Source organism: Aquarana catesbeiana, linkage group LG02, assembly GCF_042186555.1.
Source record: "Aquarana catesbeiana isolate 2022-GZ linkage group LG02, ASM4218655v1, whole genome shotgun sequence".
Taxonomy (NCBI): Eukaryota; Metazoa; Chordata; class Amphibia; order Anura; family Ranidae; genus Aquarana; species Aquarana catesbeiana.
The window spans coordinates 687,214,606-687,240,964 of NC_133325.1; the positions used below are offsets into that span (position 1 = coordinate 687,214,606).

At 42.4% G+C, this 26,359-nt stretch overlaps 1 protein-coding gene and 1 non-coding gene across 4 annotated transcripts in view; both read right to left on the reverse strand.

Moving 5' to 3' along the window:
* Positions 1–26,359, reverse strand: part of BLTP2 (bridge-like lipid transfer protein family member 2) — a 187,460-nt gene that overhangs the window by 136,355 nt on the left and 24,746 nt on the right. For all 3 annotated transcript variants that reach the window (XM_073616776.1, XM_073616775.1, XM_073616774.1), the window contains exons 2-9: positions 22,621–22,753; positions 19,936–19,985; positions 19,611–19,773; positions 16,597–16,715; positions 5,437–5,497; positions 2,938–3,151; positions 2,105–2,213; positions 1,893–2,017 (exon numbers count right to left, since the gene is read on the reverse strand). In XM_073616776.1, the coding sequence (XP_073472877.1) occupies positions 1,893–2,017; positions 2,105–2,213; positions 2,938–3,151; positions 5,437–5,497; positions 16,597–16,715; positions 19,611–19,773; positions 19,936–19,985; positions 22,621–22,753 (974 nt within the window). The remainder of the gene's footprint in view (positions 1–1,892; positions 2,018–2,104; positions 2,214–2,937; positions 3,152–5,436; positions 5,498–16,596; positions 16,716–19,610; positions 19,774–19,935; positions 19,986–22,620; positions 22,754–26,359) is intronic.
* Positions 17,931–18,037, reverse strand: LOC141130669 (U6 spliceosomal RNA). The gene has a single exon (XR_012242440.1). It is a non-coding gene; the product is annotated as a U6 spliceosomal RNA (small nuclear RNA).

Sequence of the window (26,359 nt, forward strand, 5' to 3'; positions counted from 1 at the left end):
GATGACTTGGACATCCCACAGCAATAGCAATAATGGCAAGTCAAAATGGCAACAAAACCAGCCTACAGTACACTGATGCAGATTACCTCTGCCCTGGACCTGTATAGCACTCTAAAGGCTAAACCAACAAGCCGCAATACATGCCAAGTTGGGCACCTAACACAGGTCCACTGCTCATAAGAACTTTACATGCTGGCCGTACGTCTTCTCTTGCAGGGTCCGGGTAAGATAAGGCCATGGCCATAATGTGGAAAAAAGAGCTGATTGAAGAAAACTAAGTGTGACTAACTGTTAGAAGATTTTAAGTTCATTATTATTTTAAGTGATAAAAGTTTCTGAAAAAATATATGAAACACATAAATGTTATATGTAATTTGTGATTGTTTCTGAAGGTTAGCAGGATGGAGGACAGAGGACAGAGGAGTGGTTTAGCTGGGTAGATATTTCTATTTTGAGTTGCTATGTCAGGACAATGGGTGGAGTAATGTTGCTTATCTTTAGACTATAGCCATTTAAAGTATATATGCAAATATGGGTGTTACTAGGATATGCTGACATAACATTTTGAAACAGTATAAGAATGGATCAGATTCATGGTAGAATAGGAATGGAGTAGGGTTGAAGAGAGAGAAGTAACCCAACACTTTGGAGAATGTAACATCAAGATGTCTCCTCCTCCTCCTCCTTCTGAGACCATCACCATGCCACATGTTATCGATGTAAGTCTGGTCTTTGCTTATCTTTCTGAACAAATAAACAACCTTTCTGGAAGCATCGTATGAACGAAGGATTCTTCAATTACTACTAAGAAACTAATTCCTAAAAGTACGTTGGAAATGCGGCCTTGGACAAGTACAGAAACATATCTCCTATACACCCTACCCTCTAGGAGAGAGGTCACTGATATATATAACATATAACATAAAGACATTGCTATACATTCAGAAACGCCCCTGAGAATGAGAATAAGAATATCTATAGTATTAGATATTATACTTTTCTTTCACTAACAAAATCCCTGCTCAGTACAGAGGGGATATGGAACACCTAAAAGACACTAGAGAAGAACTGAGGCTTGCTAGGTTGCAGAGAGAGTTTGGTTTGGAGGCGGGTCATAAAGGGGTCCTCACAGTGTCCAATCACCTGAAGATACCTACCTGCAAACCAGTCATCCCTGTGTCCTGTACTGTATAAACAAGAAATAGGTACAGCTCCATTTGGAGGGGTGCAGTTCACCGCTCCCTTCCCTTTCTTCCTCTCTTCTTGCCTTCTTTCTTCTTCCTAACTGTATTCATTTATACATAAGTTTTGTTAAATTTTGGTTGAAAAGATACAGGTTTCCTTATTACAGGGATAATATTGTTAAATGGAATTAAAGAATGATAACAGAGTAGAAAATAGGCAAATGCTTTTGTCTAAGAAACTATCGTGAACATATTAATTTGAGTTAGAGACCTTAGATTGTAAGCTCCTTGAGGGCATGGACCGATGTGAATGTACAATATATATGTAAAGCACTGTGTAAATTCGTGTAAGTACCTGAAATAAATAGTTTGTCCATGGTATGAAACATATAAAAGTATGTATGTCATAGGCTCTGTATTGTAAGCCTTTATTTAAAAAAAATAAAATCTATCTAAAAAGAGAAAAAAAAAGGTACAGCTCTTCAATCTGGAGAGAAATAGGATTTCCAGAAAGGGGAGGATTACAGAGTCTAAAGCAATATTCAAATTTTAATTCATCCTGGAAATCCCTCGGACATCATCTTTTGATGAATATAGGTATGGCTTATATTTTTTCTGAAAACAGTGCTACAATTAAAAAAAGTCCAGTACAAATATAATATGTTCAGCTTTAACATCAATTAACTTTCCAATAATTCAGCCCCATACCTTCCACTAGCAGTTCAGAGGTCATCTGAGCAAGTTCAGAAGTGCCAATGAACTTGCGCATGGGTAGCTGATCCTCCTCACGTAAATAAGAATACCGTAGTTGCTTTAATGTCCAGTTTAGGTGCCTGGGAAGAAGCAAAGCATTTCCACTACAGTCAGTATACAATGTTCAGAACATAACATCAGCCTTTTACTTATCATTGAGATTTTACCTCTGTTGGCTGTTCATAGACAGGACCACAGTGCTGTTCTCAAACCCCACATCCAGCTTACAAGGAAGCCGCTCAACAAGCTGCAACCACTTGGGAGGTTCAGCATCTCCTGCAAGTGCAAAAGGAAAACCAATCAAACGATTCCAGAAAAAGTATGGTACTTGCTATGGTAAACTTGAGAGGACTTTTTACACTTTAGATGCATCAAAAATAAAATGTGTCGTGTGTATGGTGAATCCCATACTGAGAACAGTGTGCAGACAGTAATCAGAAAACAGCTTGTTGTAAGGTAATTTAAAGTGGTTCTGAAGGCAGAAGGTTTTTTAATCTTAATGATAAAAAAAAAAAAAATCTGCGTGCAACACCCCCTCATATATACCTGAGCTCCATCTCGATCCAGCGATGTTGCACGAGCCTCGGCTGGTAATCAAAGTCAGTGAGCCAATGAGAAGAGAGGGGGCGGGGCTGAGACACGGCTCTATGTCTAAATGGACACACAGAGCAGCAGCTCTACTCAGGTGCCCCCATAGAAAGCCGCTTGCTGTGGGGCACTCGGCAGGAGGGAGGGTCCAGAAGTGCCTGGAGCCGAGAACAGGAGGATCAGGGCTGCTCTGTGAAAATCCACTGCACAGAGCAGGTATGGCATGTTTATTTTTATTCATTTATTTTTTTTAGTTTGTTTAAAAATAACAGACTTTAATATCACTTTAACATTACCATCAGAGTGCCAAATGGAATATCATGAAAGTCTGAAAAAATTTTAAGCACAGATAGGTAGTGTTGGCAAGCGTTACCACCAGTAACAATTTTTCAGTGGTATCCTTGGTGCTAACCTAGGTTTGCTTGTTCCTCAATGTTACTGCTCTCTTCAGTGTTGCTCTGCACTGCTGAAACCAGCTTCTTCTGCAGCAGGTCACTGTTGAAGAGACTTTCATGCACCTCTGCATGTAGGGCACGCACCCTCAGGCTGGCTGCACGCAAGCTTTTGTCCTTGATGCTGCACTCCAGAGACAAAGCCAGGGACAGTTCTGCAAGACAGGCTTCATCCTGCATCCACACCAAATGTAAAAAATGTTATGAAATAAGCTCTAAGGTAGAAAAGTATTCAACAGAAAAGCTTTGGGACACAGAAAATAATATTCTTTAAAACATTAACAGCATAGTAAAACTTTCTATACAGTCGATATCATAAACAGGTAAATAAACAGATCAAGTCATCCTATGGCTGCATTTACTGTTCAGCATTTGACATGCAAACATATTTAATCAGTCTTTAGAGTCATTCACTCTGCACACAGTACCAAACTATTATGGACTTAAAGTAGTTATAACCCAAAAAAAATCTGTCCCTTTAAAAAGGCACGATATACACTATATTACCAAAAGTATTGGGACACCTGCCTTTACACGCACATGAACTATAAGGTTCAATATTGAGATGGCCCACCCTTTGCACCTATAACAGCTTCAACTCTTCTGGGAAGGCTATCCACAAGGTTTAGGATTGTGCCTTTTCCCAAACATTGGGAATATTTGACCATTCTTCCAGAAGCGCATTTGTGAGATCAGGCACTGATGTGGACGATAAGGCCTGGCTCGCAGTCTTTACTCTAATTCATCCCAAAGGTGTTCTATTGGGTTAAGGTGAGGACTCTGTGTGTGCAGGCAAGTCAAGTACCTCCACCCCAAACTCGCTCATCCATGTCTTTATGGACCTTGCTTTGTGCACTAGTCCAAATCATTTGGTGGAGGGGGATTATGGTGTGGGGTTGTTTTTCAGAGGTTGGGCTTGGACCCTTAATTCCATGTTCTACATATATTCTTTACTAAATATGTACATAATATTGCCTTTACACGCACATTAACTTTAATAGCATTCCCAGTCTAAATCCGGAGGGTTCAATATTAAGTTAGCCCACCCTTTGCAACTATAACAGCTTCAACTTTTCTGGGAAGGCTGTCCAGATGATTTAGGAGTGTGTCTGTGGGAATATTTGACCATTCTGGCTCGCAGTCCCTGCTCCAATTCATCCCAAAGGTGTTCTATCGAGTTGAGGTCAGAACTTTGTGCAGGCCAGTCAAGTTCCTCCACCCCAAACTCGCTCATCCATGTCTTTATGGACCTTGCTTTGTGGACTGGTGCGCTATCATGTAGGAACAGAAAGGGGCCACCCCCAAACTGTTCCCACAAAGATGGGAGCATGAAATTGTCCAAAATGTCTTGGTATGCTGATGCCTTATGAGTTCCCTTCACTGGAAGGGACCAAGCCCAACCCCTGAAAAAAAACCCACACTATAATCACCCCCCTCCACCAAATGATTTGGACCAGTTGCCAAAGCAAGGTCCATAAATACATGGATGAGCAATTTTGGGGTTGAGGAACTTGACTGGTCTGCACAGAGTCCTGACCTCAACAAAATAGAACACCTTTGGGCTAATTTAGAGCGGACACTGAAAACCAGGCCTTCTCGTCCAAATCAGTGCCTGACCTCACAGATGCGCTTCTGGAAGAATGGTCAAACATTCCCATACTAACAATGAAAAACAATAAGTGCAGCGCAATCAAAAAATTCAATATACATGAAAAAATATTAGTACGATATCACTCGAATCATAAACAGTCCATATGTATATAAAAGTCCAACATAAAAAAACACTGCAGTGCATTCAATTTGTTTTCAAACATTCCCATAGACACACTTCTAAACCTTGTGCACAGCCTTCCCAGAAAAGTTGAAGCTGTTATAGATGCAAAGGGTGGGCCAACTCAATATTGAACCCTACGGACTAAGACACCATCAAAGGTCGTGTGTGTAAAGGCAGGTGTCCCAATACTTTTGGTAATATAGTATACATAGCATAGTGCTTTTGCAATGTCATTTGTCCCTTTCCATGTTGTACAATACCTAGATGATTCTGCCTGTTCCCTTCTGTAATTTGTCCACGCTTACTATGGCTGCTGATCCCTGATAGCGTGGTCAGTAAATGGTATCGATAAGGTTTTTGTATATGGGTAGCATGGTGGCTATGAAGGTATCAGAGGTCTGCATTCCTGGATTTCTGGTTTGCTTTACTGTCAGAAGCATGGTCTAAATGAGGTTCATATGTGTGCAAATAAATGTTATCTTGCTATTGTGGCTTCCTCTCAAAAACCAACACATGGATGTAGGCTTATCAACTTCTGCCCATATCAGCCCTAGAGTGTGTCTGTACAGTCAAGGTAGGGCAAATAAACTGCAGAGACATGTTCTTTATAAAATGCTGAACAACATGGCAGTGCACTATGCTGGAGCTTACACTGAGCTTTAGTGTTCTTTGACAAACTTCTCACCTGCTTACTGCTTTTTAGTAATTTGCTGGTTAGTTGGTTAAGGCTCAATGTGAAGTCTATCCTGAAAGACAAAAAAAGAGGAAAGAATTTGTAATTCCTTATTTCACTATCAGTACAGCGTTGGCCTCATTTACCAACATCTCTAGTAAAAACCATCAGTTCTGTCCCAGAATCATACTATGCAATTGGGTTACATCATTTAAGCCACCATGTGCGTATGCCCACGTGAATGAACAATTAGGATATGAGCCAAACGCCAGAAGATTTTTTATCACAGCTGCAAATTCTATTTTTTGTCAGGCCTGTAAGTGACAGTCTTCCCTCTTGGGTTTTTAAACTGATCACCTAACCACTGATTTAGAACATCTGACTAGAAACAGGTCAGCACATGAAGCATCACAGTGTTGACTTGGAGTACTGAGCACAAGTTGGAAGACTTCAGGCAATAATTAAAGTGATTGTAAAGTCTTGTTTTTTTACAAAAAAATAAACATGTTATACTTACCTGCAGATGGTTTTGCACAGAGCAGCCCGGATCCTCCCCTTCTCGGGTCACTCTTCGCTGCTCCTGGCCCCTCCCTCCTGACGAGTGCCCCCCACAGCCAGCAGCTGCTATGGGGGCACCCGAGCAGAGTTACAGCTCAGTGTGTCCATTAAGACACGAAGCCCTGGCCTGGCCCCGCCCCTCTCTCCCTTGATTGGCTGACTTTGATTGACAGCCCCCAACAGCGCCACTGCTGTGTCTCAGCCAATCGGGAGGAGAGTTCCAGATGGCCAAGACACTCATGGACATCTCTGGAGAGAGAAGGGGTTCAGGTAAGTAATTAGAGGGTGCTGGAGAGGCTGCTACACACAGAAGGTTTTTTATCTTAATGCATAGAATGCATTAAGATAAAAAACCTTCTGCCTTTACAACTCCTTTAAAGCAGACCTTTTCCCTACGTTACTAAAATTCACAACAGCACGCATTTATTTTTAAATGAATAATTTACTTATCTTCAATTTCTTCCCTTCCTGGCTTCCCTAAAAGGGCATAGATAACGCGCCCTGACCACACTGATGCCCTCTGGGAAGGCAATGTTATCAGGGCCTTTAGAAAGCTCTCATACCTAACCTGCAGGATCTCACTGTATTATTGTACTGTGCATGCCGTCAAACTCATCTTGCACATGCACTAAGACAGGGGTGCCCAACCGCCGGCTGCGGGCCACACCCTCAGATGTGGCCCACCACGTCATGCTCTGCGATGGCGGGTTGGCAAGCCCAGATCGCGGGTTCCTGACCCGCCATCTCCGAGCATTAGCGCGAAGAACGGAACCGCTGCTGGAGGAAGCAGAGCTGGTGCTTCCTGTATAGCGCCGGCTCCTTCACAGGCGGAGTGATACCAAATGTACTCCGCCTGCGACTGGAAGCATCGGCTCTGCCCTCTACTTCAGCTGCATGCTTCTGTCACACTAATTCACGGGAACCCGCGATCTCGGACAGCAGCCAGCAGTGTCAGTACCAGTCACCAGTACCAGTCACCAGTACCAGTCACCAGTATCCGCCAGCAGTATCAGTACTTTATATAAACAGCATGATATTACGAACATTAAAAACTGTAAACAAGGTATGTAATCCATGAGCGACGAGCTCGTACTTCTACGTCACTTCCGGTCTGTCGTTCAATCCTGACGCGTATCGTCACGCCCACGTGACATCTGGTTAAGTTACATCACGTTTAGTTACTATTAGTCACCATTATTGGCATTTTATTTACGGACATTTTAGAAGTATATTAATATGTATTTGCCTGCTTGTTTTATTATATGTGCATTTATTTTATGTACACGATTACACCTCCATTTACTCATCGCATACCATTTATTTTATTAATTATTTTCTTGACACTTGACAGCGCAACATCATCACTATTAAGCCTACATACTTTATTCTCTTACTACAAGTTTCTTTTAAAATTGATTTAAAGCCTAACTAATGCCAATTTTGTTTCAAACAATTGCCATGTTTTCTGCTTTAAAAAATTCACACACAGTGCTGTGGAAATGTGAAGGAAGCAGGTAGGCTGATCCAGACATCTTGGAGGAATTAACCACAGATCTGTGGATGTGGGCTGCCTCAGATCCTTCTGTCTCTTTATGTAATCCCAGACAGATGTGATAATGTTAATATCAGGGCTCTGTGGGGGCCAACCATCACTTCCAGGTCTCCTTGTTCTTATTTACGCTGAAGATAGTTCTTAATGACATTGGCTGTTTGGGCTTGTTGTCCTGCTGCAGAATACATTTGGGGTCAATTACACACCTCCCTGGTGGTATGGCATGGTGGATATGTATCTGCATGTATTTCTCAGCATTGAGGACACCACTGGCTAAGGCAACGTTGAGGACAGTAGTGGTTGGCTAAGGAAACTTGGTGCAGTAGATGGAAGACACATCATGCTTACTTTCCTTCGGCATTGGAAAAAGTCCAGTAGTGCCATCGGCACAGATATGGCAAAAACAGTGGGAACCAGGTACACCCAACTACTTTCCAGAGAAGTCTGGCCAGAAGTCGTCTTCATGGAAAAATTGCAGTCAAAAAGCCATACCTCTGATGTGGAAACAAGGCTACGTGACTCAACTATGCACAAAAACATAGGAACTAGGGTGCAGAAAAATGGCAGCACGCGCTCTGGACTGATGGGTCAAAATTTGAATCATTTGGCTGTAGCAGGGGGCAGCTTGTTCGCTGAAGAGTCAGTACAATAGTAAGTGTCTGCAGGCAACAGTAAAGCATGGTGGAGGTTCCTTGCAAGTCTGGAGCTACATTTCTACAAATTGAGTTTGGAGAACTGCTGAGAGCCACGGATTTGGACTGTAGAGCAAGTGGAAGCGGTGCCACTTATAACACTGCAAAGCGCATTTAGACCTAATTAATTAGTGGCGGTCCATTTAAGCAGGTGAGAAGATACCCATAGGTGGGGTGAAGGGCACTGTGGTGATCAGAGGCAATTACTGAAAAGTTTCTGATGTATGGGACTGCACATTTTCTTACGGACACTGAATCATTTATTGATAGACTGTATATATGAAATAAATAAAAATAAATATAAATATATATTCAAAACAAAAGATGGACTCACGTAAATTTATTATAGATGATTTTTACACTGTTTTCAGATATTTATTTATGCACTATAATTTGAATGCACTTTATTGAAGGAGAGCGCTACACTGTTTTGTGACTATATATAAAAATAAACTACTAACACTTCTATTTCTAAAAACATTCTTATTTTATAGCATTGTGTCACACCCGCCTAAAACATTTGCACAGTACTGAATTTCTCATTCCTGTTTCTCCTGTGGCCTCCTTGCAGCACATTAATGTCTCCAGTGGTAGCTGTATCTGAGAAATGGAAAAATGGTTACCCAATAACATGAAGAGCCTGGAGAAGGCCATTTATGGTGGGTCTAGGAGGTATTTTAACTGCTTGCCGACTGCCCCACGTACTTTTACTGCAGGGCAGTGGTTCCTCTGTACAGAATGATGTACAGGTTTGGGATTACTGCCCTTGTGGGTCTGCAGAGTGCACGCGTGCTGCCAGTGAACCGCTCCCGCTGTGATTGGACACAGCGGGCTCCAATCAGCAGGTCCGGCAGACCCGATGTCCGCTGAGCCTTCCCGACAGAGGTAGAACTGCGGTCTGCCTACATAAACAAGGCAGATCGCTGTTCTGTTAGTAGGGAAGACAGAGATCCTGTGTTTCTGATAAGCAGTCTTCCCACAGTACAAGCAGCCCCCACACAGCTAGCAAGCACTCCCAGTCAACACATTTAACCTTTTTATCGCCCCTGTTAACCCCTTCCCTGCCAGTGTCAGCACGGTGACATTGCATTTGTTATTTTTAGCACCGATCACTGTATTGGTGTCACTGGTCGCCAAATAAAAAAATCAAAAGCGTCAGTTATCGTCCGATGTGTCCGCCGCAATGTCGCAGTCCCGCTATGAGTCGCTGATCACTGCCATTACTAGTAATAAAAAATAAAATTCCATAAAAACATCCCATAGTTTGTAGATGCTATAACTTTTGCGCAAAATCAATCAATATATGCTTATTGAGTTTTTTTTGTTTTTACCAAAAATATGTAGCAGAATACATATTGGCCCAAATTAATGAAGAAATTTTATTTTTTTACATTTTTTTTTTTTTTATTGGATGTGTTTTATAACAGAAAGTAAAAAAATCAAGTTAGACTTACCGGTAACTTGTTTTCCAGGAGTCTTTCAGGACAGCACCTTGAGAGCGTGGCTCCACCCACTTGACAGGAAACACACCTCCACCAAACTTTAAAAGGAGGCTCCTTCCCACTTATCATCAGTAGTAGTAGAGAACCTCCGGCCCAAGCTGGAACACATAATCAGAATATGGTTAGTCACAGCATAGTAATTTAATACAATAAGGGCGGGTTGCTGCTGTCCTGAAAGACTCCTGGAAAACAAGTTACCGGTAAGTCTAACTTGATTTTTCCCTTAACGTCTTTCAGGACAGCACCTTGAGAGGATAACAGAGACTTACCCACTTAGGGAGGGACCACAGCCTGCAAGACCTTTCTGCCGAAGGCCTGTTCACTGGCTGACAGAAGATCCAGCCTGTAATGACGGACAAACGTAAGGTAACTTGACCACGTAGCCGCCCTACAAATCTGATCTGGGGTGGCACCAGCCATTTCTGCCCATGTAGTGGCCTGAGCCCTGGTAGAATGCGCTTTAATTCCCAGCGGGGGAGAGAGCCCCGACTGAGAGTATGCTGCTAGAATAGCTGATTTAAGCCATCTAGCTATAGACCCCTTAGAAGCTTGTTGGCCCTTCTTTTTACCCGAAAAAAGTATAAATAGAGAATCCGAGGATCTAAAGTTACTTGTTACCTCCAGATACTGTAATAAAGTCCTTCTTACATCCAAATTGTGGAATTTGCCTTCTTTTTCCCCCGAAGGGTTAGAGCAAAAGGTTAGCAGGATGATCTCCTGCGACCTATTGTGTGCTGACGCTACCTTTGGCAAAAAACCCGGATCGGTTTTAAGTACAATCCTATCTGTGTAGATAGTTAAAAAGGGTCTCTTAACAGATAGGGCGTGCAGCTCACCAATTCTCCTTGCTGACGTTATTGCAACTAAGAACAAGGTCTTAAGAGTAAGATTCCTTAGAGAGATTCTTTGTAGTGGTTCAAAAGGTTCCTTTGTAAGGGCTTGCAGGACCACTGATAGATCCCAATTGGGAAAGTGCTTAGCCGGAGCTGGTCTAGATCTGGTAAGTGCCTTGAAAAATCTTATAACCAAGGGCTCAGAAGAGATTGGTCTTTCTAGAAATACTCCCAAAGCAGCTACTTGAACTTTAAGGGTGCTGACTGACAATCCCTTGTCTGCCCCCTCTTGAAGAAATTCCAAAATTGACACTAAATTTTTTACTTTTCTCTTAGTCAAATGACAAAAAGAGTTGAAGACCTTCCAATATTTAGCATAGATTTTTCTGGTCACTATTTTCCTACTGGAAAGTAAGGTAGTTACCAAGGGTTGTGACAGACCTTTGTTTCTTAACAACTGCTCCTCAGAAACCAGGCCGTGAGGCTTAGACTGGCCACTCCCGGATGCTGTATTGGACCCTGTAGGAGCAGGTCCTGCCGGAGAGGCAGCCGCCAAAATGGTTTGACTGCCATCTGTAGAATGGTGGAAAACCATGCCCTCTTTGGCCAAAATGGAGTAATTAGGATTACTGCCACCTTCTCCCTCTGTATCTTCCTTAACACCAACGGGATAAGTTGGAAAGGAGGAAATGCGTAACCCAGATGGAAGTTCCAGGGCTGGATTAATGCATCTGTCCCCTGGGCCTTGTCGTTTCTGTGAATAGAGAAAAATACTGGGAGTTGTGTATTTTCCTGTGACGCAAATAGGTCTATTTGCGGTTGACCCCAGGCCCTGGTAATCATTGCAAAGATTTCCGGATTCAGGCTCCATTCTGACTCCTGAATCCGCCTTCTGCTTAGATAATCTGCCACTACATTTAAGGTGCCTTTGAGGTGGACTGCTGATAAGGACCGAACATGCTTTTCTGCCCAAACCAGGATCTTTGAAGCTAGCAACCGAAGTGTTTTGCTTCTTGTACCCCCCTGTTTGTTTAGGTAGGCTATGGTAGTGGCATTGTCTGAGAGGACCCGGACATGAGAACCTTGAAGGATAGGAGAGAAGGCATCTAAAGCTAAGGCGACTGCCTTTAGTTCCCTCCAATTTGAGGACCTCCTTGCCTCTGTCCGAGACCACATTCCTTGCGCGAAGTCTTGGTCTAAGTGAGCTCCCCAACCCTATACACTGGCATCTGTCGTTACCACTTTTTCTATTGGAAATGACCAGAGCAGGCCTTCTGACAGATTCTCCTGTCTTCTCCACCACCAAAGTGATCTCTTGACTTTGGTGGGTATCTTTATCTTTTCTTCCAGAGATTCTGACCTGTGATTCCATATTCTCAGGAGAAAGCTCTGGAGAGGCCTGAAATGTAACCTTGCCCATTGAATGGCTGGTATGGTTGCGGTTAGGGTTCCTAGGCATGACATCACTTGTCGGACTGATAATTGCTGGCTTGCCTGCAAGGACGCTACCACCTTCAGGACTTTCCCCTTCTTCTCTTCTGGGAGAAAAATCTTTTGTTCCCTTGAACAGATCTGATACCCCAGGAATAGTATTTTCTGGGCTGGAACGAAATTTGACTTCTGCATATTTATGATCCAACCCAGGGTTTCTAGATGACCTCGGGTCTTTCCGAGGTTGTCTAGCAGTCTTTCCCTGGAGGGGGCAAAAAGGAGTAGGTCGTCCAAGTACGGAATTACCGCAATCCCCTGCATGCGAAGAGGTGCAAGCGCTTCTGCCATTATTTTTGTGAATATTCGTGGGGCAGAAGACAGGCCAAAGGGGAGGGCCCTGAATTGCAAGTGCAGAACCTCTTTTCCCAAATTTATCGCCAACCTTAGGAATCTTTGGGACTGCGGGGCTATAGGGATATGCAGATAGGCATCTCGAAGGTCTATTGATGCCATAAAGCATTCCCTCGTCAATAGATTCTTGACCGTGAAGATGGAGTCCATACGAAACCTTTTGTATTGGACTGATCTGTTCAGCGGTTTCAGGTTTAGGATTAACCGAAAATCTCCGGATGGTTTCTTTATCAGGAATATACGGGAATAAAACCCCCGATAAAGCTCCCCCTGTGGGACGTAAGTCATAACCCCCTGATCTATCAGATCCTTTAATAGGCTCTTCATTGCCAGGGATTTTGTTACATCTCTTGGAAGATTTGTCACCAAGTACCTTTCTAGGGGGAGATCTGAAAATTCTATATTGTAACCCTGGGCTAGCATATTCAGAATGTACTGGTTTTCTGTTATGCTTGCCCAATAGGGGAGAAAGTCTTGTAGTCTTCCCCCTACCTGTAACCGACTGTCATTGCGTCTTGCTGGCTGACGCAGGAGGATGGAAAAGGACATTTCCTCTGCCCTTACCCCTCTGCCCTGACCAGCTTTTCTTTTTCTCTTGAGACTTGTTCTGTTCCCGAGCCCTTTGAAGACGAAAAAAACGTTTGACTGGTTGTTTCTTCTTTTTGACAGGAAAAGATTTCTTTTTATCTGCAGTCCTGTCCAGAACTGAATCCAAATCAGGGCCGAACAGTAAGTCTCCTAGAAAAGGGACCCCGCATAATTTGTTTTTAGATGCTGTGTCCCCTTGCCAAGTCTTTAGCCATAAAGCCCGTCTAACCGAATTAGCAAGGGCTGCCGCCTTAGCTGTCATCCTGATAGACTCTGCTGAGGCATCAGAGACATAGGCTACGGCTGCTGAGAGGGTAGAAAAGGAGTCAAGGATTTCTTGCTTAGGGGAATCTGCTATTATATGAGCTTTAAGCTGATTTACCCAATACTCCAAGTTCCTGGAGATGCAAGTAGTTGCCATTGCTGGCTTAAGGTTGCCCATAATGGATTGCCAAGTCCGCTTGAGCTGTTGATCCATTTTTTTATCCATGGGGTCTTTTAAGATCCCCATGTCCTCAAATGCTAGATCAGTAGATCTTGACACTTGAGAAAAGGCTGCATCAAGTTTTGGAACCTTATTCCAAAGAGCTGCTGGGTCTTCATCAAAAGGGAACCTTCTCTTATGAGCCCTAGAGAAAAATGGTTTCCTATCAGGGTCAGCCCATTCTTTTCTGATTGTTTCAGAAATCACTGCATGGACTGGAAAGGTACGGGACTTAGACTCACTAAGCCCTGCATACATCTTGTCATGTAAAGACATCTCCTTATGCTCTTCCTCAAGGCCTAGAGTAGCATAAATAGCCTTTAAAAGGCCATCCACCTGATCCAAAGACAATTTATACTTGGAAGACATATTTTCCAGCTCATCACTATCCTCATTCGATTCATTAGAATGGGATGGGGAAAGCCCTTCCCGGTTCAGAGGACCCATTTCCGCCTCTACTGCCGGGACTAACAGTGAGCCTTGAGAGGACTGTGAGGTAGTGGGCTGACTTGCAGATGGATAGGTGAGTGAGGATCTGAAGGATTGAATGGTAGCATCCAATTCCTTTTTGGCAGATGCGATTAGATCACTGCATGCGGAAGTGGTTTCTTCCCTCACCAAGGAGTCAATACATGCTTGACATAAAGCCTTTTTCCAGCCTTCATTTAACTTAATTTTGCATGAAGGACATTTCTTTCTAATCCCAGGGTCAGAGCTCTTGGCCTGCCATGATAAGGGAAAAAAAGAGAGAGAAAAAAGACAAACCATCTTTTAGAGTCAGCCTGATTACTGAAGGTTGCTCACCACAGGTGCACAGTGAGAAAAGCTATCAGACTCATGTGCCCTGACAGGCCCCTCCGCCACCAGGGGGAAAAAATACCCTCAAACTTCACTAACATTAGAGAGAAGAGGGCTAGAGAGAGACCCCACAGCAAAGCTGAGCAGAAACTACAGTCTGCTCCTTACCTGGGCCTTGCTGGTGCCTGTGCCTGTTCCACTCGCTGCGGTTCCTGAATCCATGCTGAGGCAGCAGCGTGATGCCTGTGGCGAAAACGCCGGTTCCGGACTCCAATAGCACCTGTGCGCCGGACCGGAACCAGCAATAAATAAGCACCAGACCTATTCCTCCCTCCTCCCCCTGCGCTTCCGGCGGAAATGACGCCTGGCGCCTGCTCCATGGATGCCGCCCCACTTCCGGATACCTCACATCCGGCGGATGCAGTCCTCTGACTGCCCTTCCCAAGATGGCGGCGGCGTCAGGGAAAAAACATGTGCAGGCAAGAAAAAAACAAACAGAAATGCCTGACATGCCTGACGCCTCTGCCTGGGAGCAGCAATACCCGGAGCAGTCCTGGCTCTCCCCGAGCACTGACGAGGGAGAAGGAGCCCATCCACCCGGCACCCGTAAGCCTGTGGAAAATGGGAGGAATCGGCTCTCCTGAGGTAGGTAAAAATAGTGGAGTAGGGAGCCTGTTCTCTCAGGACAGAACCTTGAGAGCTCCAAACTCCCACATGTGTTCCCGCCGGAGGAAACACATAAACTGATGATAAGTGGGAAGGAGCCTCCTTTTAAAGTTTGGTGGAGGTGTGTTTCCTGTCAAGTGGGTGGAGCCACGCTCTCAAGGTGCTGTCCTGAAAGACGTTAAGGGAAAATAGTGTTTTTTTTCAAAGTTGTCAGACTTTTTTGTTTATAGTGCAAAAAATAAAAGCCACAGAGGTGATCAAATACCACCAAAAGAAAGCTCTATTTGTGGAAAAAAAAAAAGACATATATTTTATTTGGGTACAGCGTTGCGCGACCACGCAATTGTCAGTTAAAGTAACGCAGTGCCGTATCGCAAAAAATGGCCTGGTCATGGAGGTGGGGTAAATCTTCCGGAGGTCAAGTGGTTAAGGAAAGCTGTCGATTTAAAGACAAACTGAAAATGAAATATTAATTTGCAAATACATGTTAAAGATTACATGATATTTTAGCAATTGTGTTCACATTTACTTTAACCTTCCTGGCGGTATTTCCGAGTGTGGCTCAGGGTTAAATTTCAGCACCATTAGCGGTAACCCCGAGCCACACTCGGGATTGCATTGTAGGATCCTGGTGCGGTATACTTACCTTGTCCCCAGGATCCTGCGATGTTCCCACCCCCACCCCCCGCTGTGTCCATGGGCTGTGTCCTCCTCCCGAAGCCTCTCTGTGCCGGGCTCTGTTCCCTGCAAGCGCCGTGACGCACGGGGGCGGAGCCTGGCAGCAAATTCAAAAAAGTGAAAAAACATAACACATACAGTACTGTAATTTTACAGATTACAGTACTGTATGAAATCATTTCACATCCTTTTTGTCCCCAGTGCTTTGTCCAATGCCCTGCATGCAGTTTTATATTATATATACTGTTCTTTCTGCCTGGAAACTGGAGATTGTCCATGGCAACCAAAAAGTGTCCCTTTACGTCAAAAGTGGCTTTAGACCAGCTAGAAAACAGCGATAGTAAATTACAACACTTGCAGAATTGAGCGATAGCGAATCATAGGGAAATTTCTTTTATTATTATATTATTTTTTTTTGTAATTATGTATTATATTATAATTTCTGATTTTGTGTTTCAAACTTCATCATACCCAGGATATCTACTAGACTCTTGTTTGGACAGATTTAAGTGTGTAAGAATTACAGGCCTACAATAAAAAACTCCAAATTTCTATACAAAATAATTGTACCGCTTTGAGACACAAAAATCTGAAATAATCATACCGCCAGGGAGGTTAAGCGGGCTTAAACAAACGAATCTGTTAATCTCAAAGAAAAATGTTCCAATTTTTGACAATTTGGTTGTTTGTTTGTTTGTTATTTCAGTGGGTTAGGACTACAAATTAGTAAGGACCTTGGTGATTTAACAGTTTGCAGCAGCAGGCTTTCTTCTGGTATTACTTACTTTAAAATGACCAGTACTCCAAAATCTATATATCAACTGTGTTTAATGGCAGAGGAGTCTCTGTGAATATTACTAACTGACAAAGATCCCAAAAGGTTACATTCCTTTCATATTTCTGCAGCAAGTCAAGCACTATGGAAATGCATAAGATATATGGTCTTATTTCAACACTAGTAGTAAAAGTATTTGCCTACTTTTTCCCATCGCTGTCCAGTATTACATTTATCTTCGAAAAAGTGACATGCCACAAAGATTCAGACTCGGCTACATTAAGAACCATAATATTCAAAGAGTCCAGATGTATAGACAGCAGCTGCAGAAATGCAAGAGACAGACAAATATCAATAAAATTACTTTTTTTTTTTTTTTTTATTATTACATTTTTATTTTTAATACATTTTATTATATTTTCTGCTCTGTTCTTTTTTTGTTAAAATCAAATCGCCCCCCTTAAAGGTATATTAAAGTCAAACATTTTCTTTTTTATTAAAATAAAATAAGGGTATACTTACCTGCTCTGTGCAATGATAGAGTGGTCCCTTACCTCTTCTGGAGTGCTGTCTGCTCGTTTATTCCTTTGGGTCCCCCCTCAGCACGTGCGGTGCTGAAGGGGGGCGTGGGGGTGGCACTGGGGACCTGTGCGGATGCGCTCCTGATCCAGGCTGTGCGCTGGTAAGACCCGCCCCCCTTCAATTCCCGTGAGACCAGGAAGAAAGGAGAACGTGCTGCAGCCAGGACAGTGCTGGATGGTGAAAGGAGTTATGTAAGTGTTTTGGGATGGGAGGAGAGACAAGTAGTAGTGTTTTTTTTTACCTTAATGCAGAAAATGCATTAAAAGTAAAAGACAAAACAAAACAAAACAAAAATACAAATAAGCAAGTGTACACACTAGTTGAAAATAAATAAATAAATAAATAAATAAATAAATAAATAAATAAAACCCTCACAACCCCCCGCACTTCAAACACAAGCAATGTTGATGTAGGGGTCCTTGTATTCTGACAGCGGGGACTCTCCTTCACCCCAAACCAGAATACACTGATCAGCATCGTAGCCATTGGCTGCACCCACTGATTGAATGTTGGTTTTCCAGCATGACTATTTGACAGAAGCCAGTCATTATACCAACTTCTGTTGAACAGACTGTGGGACACACATGGACATTAGTTCAGCCTGCAGAACCGGCCGATTTTTGGAAGATGTATATCCAGCGTTAGCCTTGAGAACATTTTAATTTGACATTTGGTATGTGGAACAGCAGACCTTTAAAGAGGTTGAAAACCTCCAGAAAAAAAATAAAATAAAAAAAACCTGCAAGACAAAGGCATAATGAGTTAGTATGCATCGCATACTAGCTCATTATGAGATACTTACCTCAGAACGATGCCCTGAATCGGCATCGGCACTCCGAGTACACAGCCGACATCTTCCACCGGAGGTGTTCGGCAGGAGCCGGCGATGACGTCACTCCAGCACATGCGCCTAGGAGCCGCCGGTCACGGCACGAGTCTTTTTTTTTTTTTTTTTTTTAAATATGGAACGCTTCACGAATTTGCGTGTCATCCTTGTGCAGGGGCCATGCTAATCTTCTCTGTATCGTTCCAATTTTAGTATATGTGCTGCCGAAGCAAGCACTACGGCACGAGTCTTGAAGAAACGGCCCCAGTGAGCCGTTTCTTCAGTGCGCATGCGCCAATGACTTCAGTAGCAGCGCATATACTGAATATCTCCTAAACTGTGCAAGTTTAGGAGATATTCACGGTACCTACAGGTAAGCCTTGTTATAGGCTTACCTGTAGGTAAAAGTGGTGTAGCAGAGTTTACAACCACTTTAAAGGATAAAGCTCACCTTTCATAACATGTTACACCCATATTCGGGGTGTAATATGTAACATGTTTAAAATGCACCGGCCCTCGCACCTCCCCGATCCCCGCTGTGCAAGCTAGCGGGGGTTCTTCTCCACCCGCTAGCTGTCAAACATTTTTTAAAAACATGGCAGTGCGGGGCTCTGCCCACCCGGCCACGTCACTTATTCACAAAGCTCTGAATGCAAAACTACAAGGTCTGGCAGCCTTTGCGGCTGTCGGCTTATAGCTTTTAATGAACTACCACGGCACTGTGAGCGCTGTGGTAGTTCATTAATTCTGTCAGCATCTATTAGCTTCCTTGTACAAGGCAGATAAACCGACAGGTCTGCAGGAGACCTGCATGGCATCAGTGATCTGCTGATCGCTGGTGCAATGCTTTACAGGCTCCTGCAACAAAAATAATAAATGCACATTTTTTTACCTGCAAAAATGAGCATTTATTATTTTTTCTAGAAAAAAAAAAAGGAACTTATTTTTTAAAATACTACTACCTATCTAAGTTAGAGCGATACAGACTTTTGAGACAACCATAGAAAATGTTCCTATAGTGCCCTTCTACCTTAAACTTTAAAAAATTATCTTCAATTGTCTTATTTACTCTGCCAATAGTTATTGAGCAATATCTGCCAATATCAATTCCTTATCAAGGCAATGGGTATGTCAAGAGACTGACAAACAATGGTCCAAGCCAGGTCAAAACCAATATAATGTTGATTAGTGCCATGGCACACAATTTTAAATTTTTATAACCATTGTCTGATTAAATTGTTTGATCTATATGCACGATAATCACGAATTCATCTAAAACTCAAATTTCAGAAATAGACAGATGCCAAATAGTTCAACTATCCTTTAGTGTCGGACATCTCTCAGACCTTCGAGCGATAAAGTCTTTGTAGTCAATTCCAACTCAGGCACAAAGACAGCATTAGGTTCTAAGGGTATCCCAACATTTGGAATTGTGTTGGGTACTAAAAATGTAAATATGGTAACAAAATGTAGGCTTACATATATAGCAGGACCTGTGGAAGCCAGTACACAAGCCGGGGCTGATGAATCAGAGGTAGGAATAGTATAGGTTATGGGGGAGCAAACTGTACAGACTTTGCATAAGATTTACCCAGTTTGAGAGTCACATGTCACTATCAGGAGAGGACTGGGGAGAGAGTAGGGTGCGTAAAAGAGTAATGATGAGAACTTTTAAGCAATGAAAGCACAATGTTAAAAAAAATAATAAAAATCTTTGAATACAAAGGCAAATGTTACTTTTTTGTGGGACAAAAGAGAAATAAAACTACATTTAAACATTCTTGGAGACATCTACCAGTCCCAAACTTACTTGTGTTAAGACTTTTAACACTGATGGACTAATTGATGTGTTGTCCCCACTTCTACCTGGGCCAGCTTCTGAAGGAGCCCTGGGTGTCCTTTGGGGAGGCAGCGATAATCCTTGAAGGTCTGTTCGAATACGCACCTCTCCGAAACACAGGGCAAAATAATGACTAAAAAAAGAATAAGGACACACACAATGACTACAATGCATGAATTGCATTCCAACAAAAATCAGCATCATACAGTACATGCAACACAAACAAAAGCTAAAATGAGCGCATTTGGTCAGATAAGACACACATGAATTATAATAAGAAAAGTGAAGTACTTACTGTAACTCATGATTCAGTAGTTTGCTAGACATCCAGATGCTATCAATTTCCTTTATGGAACAAAAAAAAAAAAATTATATATAACATTACAGTGGCGTTTCAGCGTAACTGGAAAGGAACAAAAAAAATTAAGATTTCTGGCCTTTTATAGAAAATGTCAGCTAAGCAAGCCTGAAATATCCATACAACAGAACAGCAGCAATATCATACAAATCCTTTCATTAAAAAAAAAAACAAACAAAAAAAGAAACACACTACTTATGCTAGCCATAAACATGGCAATCTTTAATTAATCAATGTCAATCCTTTCGACCAGCCTTATGGTTTACATAGATCATATTCCTCTAACAAATTAACCACACACAAAAAAAAAAATAAGTGGGGGAAATACTTCTGACTCCCAATGATCGTTAAAACTAACCGTGGGGCAGGGGGGATAAAACCAGGTGGTTCAGACAGCCAACAACAAAAGCTGTTGCTTAGCTTGACAATCATCCCATCAGCGCCATCCAGAGCATTTCTGAAGTGACTAAGCAAAAAGTGACTTTCTGATGGTTGATCAAAACTTAAGTATAAGCACCCCCTTCCCAACAACAATGTCCGAACCTGCTAATCCGTATGCACTAACAGTTTAGGATGACTGATCCTGTTGGCTGTTTAATACTATCCCTCTAACAGATTTCTTTTAAGTGCACTTCCAGAACTCAACCCCAGGCCCTCTGTAACAACTACTCTAAGAATAAGCCTATATGCAGAGAACATTTAACCACTTCAATACTGGGTACTTTCACCCCCTTCTCAGGCCCAGGCCAATTTTCACCTTTCAGCGCTGTTGCATTTTGAATGACAATTGCGCGGTCATGCAACACTGTACCCATATGAGATTTTTATCATTTTTTCCCCACAAATAGAGCTTTCTTTCAGTGGTATTTGATCACCACTGGGTTTTTTTAAATTTTTGCTAAACAAACAAAAAAAGACTGAAAATTGTGAAAAAAAAAAAGGATTTTCTTTGTTTCCCTTATAAAATTTTGTAAATAAGCAAGTTTTCTCCTTCACCGACGGGCACTGATGAGCCAGCACTGATGATGAGGCACTAATATGTAGCTCTGATAGGCTGCACTGATAGGCTCTTTACTGAGATCGGAAATGCGGTGTGTCACAGCAACACACCACGCTAACAATCATTGAGCGGCTTATCCTGCTGAACGTCATGTGACACCCAGCCAGGATAATGAAACCACCACCCGGCCGTCATTCTTCTATAGGTAACCCATGCACTGCATGGATTAAAGTGTTTGTAAACCCTCTACTATAACTTCAGCTCGCGATGCTGCGATCTCATCCTCACCTTCCTGGTTCTCCCCTTGTGACTGTATAAGACGTCACACAGGGGGAATGAACCAGAGCAGCACAGAGAGGGATTAATGTCATTGATGGCTTAGCACGGTTGCCGTGGTAATGGAAACTGAGATAGAGGCTTGGTTTAGTCTTGGAAAGGAAAACAACGTAAGGGCGAAAATGATGTCAACAAAAATTTCATCGATCAGTAGTAAAGATGGCGTGGCCAATATCCGGAAGAAACAACATTTTAAAACAGTGAAATAAGGTATTTTAAAACATATTTAAATGTGTATGGCTTACCAATACATTGCAGGATTATATTAAAAAAAAAAAAAAAAAAAAGGAAAAACGGACAGGGTTTATTCCTCTTTAACTGCTTGTTTTGTCCAGGGCTGCACAGAATGGATCAAGTATAGCTTTCGATCCTCCAGAAAACAGCAATCCCCCACGTCCAGCGGTGGACTGTTCCTGCCGTCCTCACGTCCAAAGCTGGTCAACGTGTGATGACATCAGGAACAGTCCATGCACAAGACTGCTAGGGTCGGAAGGGGCCGGTCTTGCGCTAGGAGGATCTGCGGATTAGACAAGTATATCTCTGCTCTCCTGACCGCTAGACAAAAACAAGCAGTTAAACCATGCAGTGCGGGCTTGTACTGCATTGGGAAAAAGTTTCCTGGAGTTCCTCTAGGTTTTATACGGTTTGGTATAGCCCAGAGCAGGCAGAGCATACATACCCTGAGAGTCCCAATCTTGCTTTGTAATTTAGCAAGTCCACAAGCAGTCAAAAAATTATAGGATCCAAATTTGAACACCACAAATTAGGAGATAAGAGGTTTGAAGGCATATATGGTGGTTGTGTGGGTGACATACAGAATCACAGTCATGTCTGGCACAAGCATTGGACTACATTTCAAGAGGGCCATTGTTCTCCAGCCTCCTACAGAACATGCAATGGACTGCATGCAAGATAGGGTTGCTCAGGATGTGAATAATCTGCCAGCCCCTGGGCAGGTTGGGCAGTATGAAACTAGCTCTTTTCAGTATCTGTCATATATGGCTAGAATAGGAAAGTTGCAGTAGCTGAATTTCTGAAAATTGGCCACCTAACCAGCTTTTCTTTCTTTTTTTTACATATTCTGTTTAGGGAATGAAAGAAATATGTGGCCTGTTCCATTAAACCCCCCTGCTATGTCAAGATATCAGGAAACAGGAAAACATTAAAGACATGTTCAGAAGCGATTTTATTTACAGAAAGTTCTATTACCCCAGGGACAAAAGGAACATTGGAAAAAAAACAGTTCCCGTCCAGCTCACTTCACAGGAAGCTCATTACATGCTCACCAAGGTTTGTTGCTGTTGCTTTCCAAACTTCAGACTGATGTTCTTAAGCCTTAGGAACCCCAGACTCCCGATTCTTAACTCAGCCCCAAGTTTTCTCTCACACCAGCTCGTTGCCAGGCGATAGAGCAGCCATCTGCATAAAAGTACATATAAATATGTAGAAACATAGATGAGTAACAGTAGAAAAAAAAACAAAAAAAAAAAAAAAAAAAAAAGTGGTCCATTGAGTCTTCAGTTTTTATTTTTTTTATTTATTAACTTGTCTATAGAATATATTTTGAGTATAAACCATCAAGTATGACCTAAGTTTATCCCACAAGTTTCAATTCACTGCCTACTGACCCACTACCACCGCTGGAAGTCTGTCCCAAGCATACACTACCCTATCAGCAAAGTATACAATGTTGTCATCGCTGGCTCCCCTTTAGAAGTGCAAGTTGTCCTGCTGTCATGATTATCTTGATTTAACCACTTGCTTACAGGGCACCTAAACCCCCCTCCTGCCCAGACCAATTTTCAGCTTTCAGCGCTGTCAATCTTTGAATGACAATTGCACAGTCATACAACACTGTACCCAAATGACATTTTTATAATTTTTTCCCACAAATAGAGCTTTCTTTTGGTGGTATTTGATCAACTCTGGGTTTTTTATTTTTTGTTAAAAAAATTAAAAGACAGAAATTAAAAAAATAAATAAATACATAACTGTTTTATAATTTTGTTAATAAATTTAGCAAAAAGGTAATTTTTCTCCTTCATTGATGTACGCTGATGAGGCTACACAGATAGGCATCACTGGTGGGCACCGATGAGGCGGCATTGGTGGGCACTGATGGGGCACTGATTAGCACCACTGGTGGGCATTGATAGGTGGCACCGATTGCTGGCACTGGCAGGCGGTACTGGTGGGCACATATGAGGCGGCTTCACCTCTTCCTCTTCGGGACCGATGTCCCTTCAACAGAAGCCGGTGATCGGCTTGATTTTCTCCTCACGCTGTCAGTGCGAGAAGAAAACAACAAAAAAACGATTACCGATCTTCTGTTTACATCACGTGATCAGCTGTCATTGGCTGACGGCTGATCACGTGGTAAGGGGTCGGGATTGACCCCTTACTCCGATCTGTGATCACCCGAGTCTCATTGACTCGGGTGATCACAGCACGTGCCCTTCAGTGGGGCGTGCGAACGTGCAAAGGGGAGTATATCTATTGATGGCCTCCCGGCAAAGCAGATCCGCACTGTAGCTGTCATTCAGCTATAGCGCGGATCTGAAGGGGTTAAAGCTTTCTGTATCTCTAATCCAGAAAACAAGCATGCAGTTGAAGAGTTTTCATTTCACTACGGAATACTTGCCCAGGTCAGTGACTGAAACCAGAGAAACAAAATGACAGCACACCAAATAGCATTTTCTATAGGTCATCAATAGCAACACTTGTTTTGATCTTAGCACTTATTACCTTGAAAAGGCTCTCTAGCATTAAAACGCAATTATCTGTTTATTATAGCTAGGTGCGACAATTCATTTTGCAAAAAGAACCTCTTGCATAAGACAATTATATCTCTGGCTGCTGTTGCAGGTCTAGTCCAGTAAACACTGCATTGCTTACATTCATGTTAAAAGGAGAAGTTCTCTTTTTAGAAAAAATAAAAATAAAATGCACATTTTTTGCAGGTAAAAAAAAAAGTGCATTTATTTTTTAGTTATATTTTTTAGAGCCTGTAAAGCATTGCACCAGCAGATCGCTGGCACCATGCAGCTCTCCTCCAGATCTGTCAGTGTATCTGTGTGCCCGTACGGGCAGCCACTTACAATGTCGGGGCTTGCAGTTAATTCGCACACAGAACTGTGTGAATGAATGATACAGCCAGGGTTGCTGATAAGGCAGTACAACTGGTCCTGTTGTTCTGGGCTCAGGCCTCATCAGCTAAACGGGGGGGGGCCCCAAGGCAGCTTTGTTATTTTTTGCTCCTGGATACAGCCATGTGGGCCGAGCCTTGCACAGCTGCACCGATTTCAAAAAGTGACAGCTAGTATGGGGATCTTCTCCCTGTACTGCTGTTCATAGTGGCTGCAGCATTGGGAACACGTTACATGTTACACCCTAAAAATGGGTGGAGCGTGTAACAATGTTCCCAAAAGAGAAATTATCCTTTATTTGTAGTTGTACTCAAAGAGTAGACCAGAACTAAGAACAGGAAAGTCATGCGCTCCATATTCTTGCTTGATTCATTGTTTTTATTGACAAAAATCATAAAAGAGGTTTTCAAACATAGTGAAAAAAAAAACACATTTCTGGAGATAAGGTTATCCAAGCAATAACAGAAGAGTGGATATAGTACAGAACAAAAGGGCTGGGAGATCCAACCTACAGCAAGCATTTGCTGCCTTCATTGGGTCCACCCTGCAGAATGTGACCTGCATTCTTAAGGTATTAAAGAAGTAAGGCCAAAACCCCCTTGTCCATACTTCTCCTGTGGGTCACAGGAGTGCATTTATTTCTATACTCCTGTGATCCAGATTCAGCCAACAGTGGGCTAAAGTCCACTGTCATCTGACGTCACAGTCTGGTCCAGGCTGTGCAGGGATCCTGACAATAATGTCGGGGTGCGCTGCCAGATGCCTGACTGGCAAGTTTCAGTGCGCTGAGAGCCTGAGCCAGCAGCTCCCACATCGTATACAGCAGAGTTAATTTTGGCAGCAAATTTCAATTTAGTTTTAGTCTTAGGACTAAAATGGCATTTTAGTTTTAGTCCCATTTTAGTCTTCTGCAATTGTTTTAGTTTTAGTCCTATTTAGTCGACTAAATCTCCAGTACATTTTAGTCGACTAAAATCTCCAGTTTATTTTAGTCGACTAAAACCCATTTTAGTCATCTAAAACCTAATGGGTATAATTCAATTGTAATGCATTAGTTAACAATTCTCTACAATTTGCAAACTCATTATATACTGCTGGAGTGAAAAATCTAATATGTTATTTATTATTACATTGAGGTATGAACATGCACTACAGATCAGTGTTAATTTTGAAGTCAAATTTCAGTTTAGTTTTAGTCTTATGCCCTGTACACACGGTCGGATTTTCTGACGGAAAATGTGTGATAGGACCTTGTTGTCGGAAATTCCGACCATGTGTGGGCTCCATCACACATTTTCCATCGGATTTTCCGACACACAAAGTTTGAGAGCTTGCTATAAAATTTTCCAACAACAAAATCCGTTGTTGGAAATTCCAATCGTGTGTACACAAATCCGACGCACAAAGTGCCACGCATGCTCAGAATAAATTAAGAGGCGAAAGCTATTGGCTACTGCCCCGTCTATAGTCCCGACGTACGTGTTTTACATCACTGTGTTTAGAACGATCGGATTTTCCGACAACTTTGTGTGACCGTGTGTATGCAAGACAAGTTTGAGCCAACATCCGTCAGAAAAAATCCATGGAGTTTGTTGTCGGAATGTCCGATCAATGTCCGACCGTGTGTACAGGGCATAAGTCTTTTGACCAAAATGCCATTTTAGTTTTAGTCGTATTTTAGTCATTTCAGTTGTTTTAGTTTAAGTCGTATTTTAGTTGACTAAAATAATATTCATTTAGTCGACAAAAATGTTTTAGTCGTTTTAGTCGACAACTAGTCCACAGTCCAACCACAGGTTGATGGAAAGAAAATTGCTTGATTCCCCCATCAACACAGTCAGTCAGGTTTCTCAACCGTCAGAATACAATGATCTGTGTC